The sequence below is a fragment of the Populus alba genome, chromosome 10 (assembly GCF_005239225.2).
Source record: "Populus alba chromosome 10, ASM523922v2, whole genome shotgun sequence".
Lineage (NCBI taxonomy): Eukaryota > Viridiplantae > Streptophyta > Magnoliopsida > Malpighiales > Salicaceae > Populus > Populus alba.
This window is the reverse complement of record NC_133293.1, coordinates 1,256,002-1,262,515: the sequence shown is the minus strand read 5'-3', so window position 1 is coordinate 1,262,515 and position 6,514 is coordinate 1,256,002. Positions and strand designations below refer to the sequence as shown.

At 32.4% G+C, this 6,514-nt stretch overlaps 1 protein-coding gene across 1 annotated transcript; it reads right to left on the bottom strand.

Annotated features, from left to right (window-relative positions):
* Nucleotides 1-1,538: 1,538 nt before the first annotated feature.
* On the bottom strand, nt 1,539-3,353 carry LOC118038246 (epoxide hydrolase 3). The gene is made up of 3 exons (XM_035044560.2): nt 2,796-3,353; nt 2,368-2,612; nt 1,539-1,953 (listed from the first exon to the last, which is right to left on the bottom strand). The coding sequence occupies exons 1-3, from the start codon at nt 3,270-3,272 to the stop codon at nt 1,707-1,709; spliced, it is 969 nt and encodes a 322-aa protein (XP_034900451.1). The 5' UTR covers nt 3,273-3,353; the 3' UTR covers nt 1,539-1,706.
* Between the last annotated feature and the right edge of the window lie 3,161 nt (nt 3,354-6,514).

Genomic DNA, 6,514 nt, shown 5'->3' with positions numbered 1-6,514 from the left:
GACAAGGTCAAAGAGAACACTGGGGAGGAGGAGAGAGGAGGAGGAGGGGTGCTTGATTGAAATGGAAGCACATGGAGGATTTCGCCGCCGCTTCTTGTTTTGGACCTTTGTGCATGTGTTCTTCGCGATGTGAGGATGCCGACCCTTCACCAATCACAAGTCACAGCCCCCTTACCTTTCTCTGTCAACTTGGATCTCCGATCTCCGTTTATCAGCTCTCTTCTCCACATGATGGGGGGGGGTTCTTTAGGTCCCCACACTCAACAGGCACACAGGACGTTGACTCCTCCAGCTGAATCTCCGTCCACCGCAATCTTTTTTTCTCTCTCTCTTTTTCAATCTTCCCCATGAAATGGGGTAGTGTACCGTTCACAAGATAATGCAAAGCGTCAAGATCCATCACTGAGGTCTCTCAGCATCATTCACAAGATGGCAGCTTTCAATGAAAATTTAATTTTGTTTTTTTTATTAAAATTTAATACAGTTTATATATTTTAAATCGTTTTAATGTATTAGTATTAAAAATATTTTTTTAAAAATAAAAAAATCATTACCATACATTTTAAAATAAAAAATTATTTAAAAAATTATTATTATTACATTGTCAAACATATTTTTAATCTCGAGTTAGAGGGATCAGAAATACTGTTACACAAACAGTAGTTTACTCAAAAAAAAGTGCAAAGCGTCAAGATCCATCACTGAGGTCTCTCAGCATCATTCACAGGATGGTAGCAGTCAATGAAAATTTATTTATTTATTTTTTACTAAAATTTAATACCATTTATATATTTTTTTTAAGAATAAAAAAATCATTATTATATATTTTAATATAAAAAATTATTTGAAAAATAATTATTATTACACTGCAAAACACATTTTTAATCTCGAGTTAGAGAGTCTCAGCGCGGGATCAGAAATACCGTTACACAAACAGTAGCTTACTCAAAACAAGTGGAAGTGTCAACAATTCAGAAGGGAAAGAAAAAACTCCAAAGGGAAACGATGACTTGATGCACGTTTTGTTACCAAGCCATGCCGGCCGTAGTGCCCGTTTCCGTTTTGCTTAAGCTTTTCAACCTGCTTTTTAAGCAAAAAGCAGCTGAGAAGCTTTAGAGGGTGTTTGTGAGTATGGTAGCGGTTGCTTTTCAAATAGCTTTTCGTGTCGAAAAGCATGCCAATAATATTTTTTCATTTTTTAAAAATTATTTTTGACATCAGCACATTAAAACGATCCAAAAAGTACAAACCGCACTCAATTTTAGCAAAAAAAAAAAAATTGAATTTTGGTGAAAAGCCGGTTTGGCCGCAATGCCAAACGGGCACATTAATTTTATATTACTTTTATAAATTATTCATATTAATTATATAATTAATAATATCATAATTATATTATATATAAAATATCTAAATTATTTATATAATTATATTAAAATTAATTTAACATGAAATATATTAAAATATAATTGATTTTTCTAAATAGTTTTTTACTATTGGAATCCACATAATAAAAAAAAAACTATATTTATACTATTTAAAAAACTATTTTCTTCATTTATTTTTTTATTATAGCATTTTCTATTGAAGATGCTCTCTTACAAACAAAGGCATACATAGACATTGTTTTAAGGCACGGTTTTGCACCGCCGTGCCGAACATGCTCTAACTCTCCAGCAAAGACAGCAGGAGGAGAACGAAGAAGCAAACTAGAACTTTTGAAAGAAATCATAAATGTGCTTATTGATCTCATCCGCCCTCTCTTGATTGAGGAAATGCCCTACTCCTTCCATTACGACTAGTTCCTCTAAAAATGGAACGTCTCTCTTGAACCCGCCTGAGTCTATATAATCCTTCCCGCCAAGAGAATTATAGGTCAGGTCCCCATCACCAATAATAAACTTGACAGGTACTGTCACCTGAGCCCCTGTCCATGGTGCGGTGAGCTCCCAGTTCCTGCAGAAAAGGATTTAGAAAAAGGGAAAATGAAGCAAGAACAATCATGGGAAAAAAGAGAACAAGATGGGATTAAATCTGTTAAAAGATCAGATCAGCATCAAAAAAGCAGACGTCCCCATCTCGAACGCCAGCTGATATACTGAAACAAGGCCCTTGTCCCGATCAATACACCATAGCGACATGGAAATAAGAACTTCAATTCAATGCAAGGAAAGGTAATCTCTTATAGCATCTCAAGTAAATATAAAAGGCCCCTAGTCCCAATCAATGTGCGATATATAGTGCCATGGAAGTAACCAGAACAGAATTGAAAGACTGAAACAACACCAGACTACTGGAGATTTTCCACGGTAAAATCGACGTTGCTGAGAAATCTCAATGCACTAAATAACAACTGGAAGGGAAACACACCTATCCAGATTCCGATAATAGTTTAATCCTCCAGTAAAGCCTTTCTGCTCAAATTTGTTGGTGTAGTACTTGAAATCTTCCTCAGACAACCAAGAGGGCAAGACAAGTGGAGCATCCAGCGGGGCTCCATTTAAACCTTTACCTTTAGGTAAAAAAAGAGGTCCTGCAACTCGGTGCGTTAACAATTCCTTCAGAACTCTCTCCGTGCCTCTCTCTGCATACTCAGCTTCAATCACTCCAGGCTCCTGCAAAGACAATCAAGCAGTTTGTGTTGGAAAAATGATAGGTAAGTTCAAGATGAAAAAGATTAAGAGGAAAAAGAAAATCTTCCATTCTCATACTACTTGAACAAGAAAGAAACTTCATGCAAAACACAAAGAACCCATAACTGAAATCATAAAATAAAATGAACTGATCAAAGAAAAAACCTGAAATCTGCACATGTAGTAATCATCACCATAAAGAGTCCTCAAAGTCTCAACAAATTTCCTCTCAGGATTCCTCGGAATAAACAAAACACTGGTATTAACCAGAGCTTTAACTCTATCTGGTCTAAACAAACACATATACCAAGCTATAATAGCACCCCAGTCGTGTGCCACAACAAAAACTTTATCTTCATTTGGTGCCACAACATCAAGCAACCCAATTAAATCACCAACCAAATGGAAGCATGTGTAGCTTGTAATCTCAGCTGGGGCGTCTGTGTCACCATACCCTCTCAAGTCAGGTGCCACAGATCTATAGCCAAGTGAGGATAGAGCTAAGATCTGGTATCTCCAGGAGTACCATGATTCGGGGAATCCATGGAGAAATAGAATAACCGGAGCATTCTCTGAGCCTTTGATTGCTACATGCATGGTAATGCCATTAGCATGAATGGTTCTGTGTTCTATGGAGTCCATGGTTTTTGTTTGTGCGTTAAAAGTTTTGTTCTTGATTTCTGAGATTCTTATAGTGCAAGAAAATGGAGTTCTTGTTGTTATTTCTGATACTCCAGTGGACCAGTGGTAATTAATAATTATTGACAGTATTTAATATATTTAAGTACACGTCTCTACCATTCCGAAGAAAAGTGAACCCCCACCGCCAAGTCCTGCATCCAGCACTGGCTCTTAGCTGACAGTATACCACCTTTGCATTAATTATTGATAGTATTTTAATTTATGTCATTTGCTTATCTTCTAAGATCTGATGACGGTGAAGAGATTTTGTTTCATATGAAAAAAGGCTTCAATTATTGAACTCTTAATTATTGATAGTATTTTAATAATTAAACTTTTAATTCATCCATATACAGGTCAAAATTTTCAATTTTGACGATGTGCATAAATAGTCTTTTTTTTATATAATTTTTTATTAAAATAATATTTAAGTGATTGATTGATTATGTCATTATTTTTAATATTTGTGCTTTTTTATAATCGTATTATTGATTGTTTTATGGATAATATATTATGTGTTAGCTTTAAATACATAATTTTTAAAATAATATTGAAAAAAAATAAAATGTTTTTTTAATTCTTTACTGTGAGTTTTTTTATATTATTTTCTTAAATTTATTGTTTTCATAGTTTTTGCATTAGGTATGTAAAAATAACTGAGACATAATGTTTTTAATTAAAATTTACTTTAATGATCATAATAATTTATACTTAAAAAAATATGTTTCTCAACAAAAAAAAACATGCGTGAATAGAAAAATTGGGTTTTCAATTAAAAATATATATTATTAGTTCTAATAGTTGTAGTTTTTTTTTTTAATATTTTTTATTGCTATTGATTTTTATTCAATAAACTATATTGCTAATAAAAATTTCATTTTATTATCAAAACAAACAAAAAATCACATGAATAAGAAAGATAATTTGATGAAATAAAAAATGTTTCTCATTCATAATTTTATTTTTGTTTTTTGTAAATATTTATTTTTATTATCATATGATTAAATAAAAATAAATTTTTTAAAAAAATTATTAAACTTGTCTGGGCCCATAACTTAAGGTATTGGTGGGACAGATTGATTCGGGTTAATCTAAAACATCATTGATTTAATATTAAAAAAAACATTAAAACAATATCTTTTTGTGATTTTATTTAAAGTCAAATCATGTTTTAACCTGGTTGATTAAGTCGTATGTAGATCTGTCAAGTTAATTGGATTACACCAGGCTAATTTTCACTCAATTTTATTTAAAATTTAGTTAGATCTAAAGGCTAGGTCAATAAATTATCATATTTACTTATCAAACTGAACCAGGTTTAATAACAATATAAAAAATTTATAGATAGCAACCGTCGACAACCATACTAGTGGAACACCATGTAACATGGAATAAAAGGAGAGAACATCATTGGTTTGCAGGTTGTAATATGTTGTTATTGGCAAATGTCAGATTTTACCATTTTGTCTCAACTCTTAACATGAAAAAACAATTATAAATATATTTGGTTAGAAATAATTCTTACTTAAATAAAAACTATATAAAAAAAAATTGTGTTCAAATTTTATTTAATAAAAAAATTAAAAATTTAATTTTTAACGTGTGAATCATATATAACTTTAGTCTTTTGGGCCATGTGTTGGGGCACATATGCCTCGTTCAACACTATTTACAGTGCATTACGGTGGGGCTTTGAACTCAAGATAAGAGATATCAAGAATATCTCGACAAGGTTTTTTTTTTTTTTTTTTCCAGCTACTCTACCACATTATACTCACCACACTTCATTAATTTTAGGAATTCTTCGGCTTCATCATCACTCACGAGTTTGCTTATTTACATATCTTTGATAGCTACAACCTCTTTGTCTCTGGCTTTTCATTGCCTTCTAATTCTTGAGGCATAAAACACTTGTCACTTTAAATTAATCCATCAATCTTGGTCTGAAATACAGAAGCAGGACTCTCAATATTGGGAGAATTTCTATAATTATAAAGCAATGTATTGCAATTATCATTGTAGGTAATGGCAGGCCTTGTTAGGATGAGCTTTGGTGGACCACTCTCAATATGTTGAAGCTTACAAATCTCTACTTTCTTTTCTTGGAAACTTATCATACATACAACATCATCCTTTTCTTCCATTTCTTTTTGTAATATACCACAAGTCATCATTTGTGTTGTTATCCATTTTGGGGTTCCCCAACAAAAAATAAAAAAAATATTTAGAAGGAATAAAAAATAATAATAGAAGTAAGAAAAGGATGCTGGAACACCCATAAAATGGCTAGGAATTAGTTGAGGAGGTTCAGAAATACAAGAATTAAAATTTGACGTTATATTTTATTTTTTTTTTACTGATAAGAGCCCTATTGACAAAGAAAATTCAAGTTGAGAAAGAAAAGTTCAAAATAAAATGTTTATGGACTCAATTAAATTTTATCCAAGGTTTCATAGAATTTATGGAGGATTTGATTGCAAAAAAATTAATTTAGAATACATAGTGGCTAAATGATGCGTTGTCTAAACTAAACCCTAAAAATTAGGGTTTTTAATTTAGAATTTTGGTAAATTACAATTTAGTCTATTTTCTTCTAATTGCTTATAATTGCATCTATAACTGTCTAAAAAACTTTTAATTCCATAAAATCCTACCTCTGTTAAACCATAGTTTTGAAACCCGGATCAGCCCGGTGGGTCAACTTGGAACCCGGCCAACCCGGGCCTGGGACCGATCCGGGTCTAAGTCAGAGAGTTGGCTTGGCGAAACCCGGTCGACTTGGGTAAACCCGGCTTCCTTTTTTTTCTATTCTTTGTAAATTCAAGCAGCTGTGTGGTCAAAACAGAAAAGACATCATCTCGAAACATAAGAGAAAATACAAAAAGAGGTGTAGAAGGGATAGTCTCTTCTTCATTTTTAATGACTGGCAAGCAGTTAACTTACCAAAACAAGAGGACAACCCTCCTTCAACAACTAGATATCTTCAATATGTACTTTAATATCTCAACAAAAATCTTGCAAAAATTTTCAAATATTCTCCAAAATTCTCTAGCAGAAACTTCTCATATATGATCAAAAGCTTCAAGTATGCAATATATATTCAGCTTCAACACCAGCTGCTTACAACGACTTGAATCAAGGAAAGACAAAAGCTAGCTTGTCCCATTCAATTCTTCCAGAAGCTGCCTTTTTATATTGATTGT

Coding starts and splice junctions, on each gene's coding strand:
- LOC118038246 (XM_035044560.2), bottom strand. CDS start 3,272: ATGGACTCCATAGAACACAGAACCATTCATGCTAATGGCATTACCATG. Junction 2,613..2,795: donor ACTACATGTGCAGATTTCAG/GTTTTTTCTTTG, acceptor TTGTCTTTGCAG/GAGCCTGGAGTGATTGAAGC. Junction 1,954..2,367: donor TATTATCGGAATCTGGATAG/GTGTGTTTCCCT, acceptor CCTTTTCTGCAG/GAACTGGGAGCTCACCGCAC.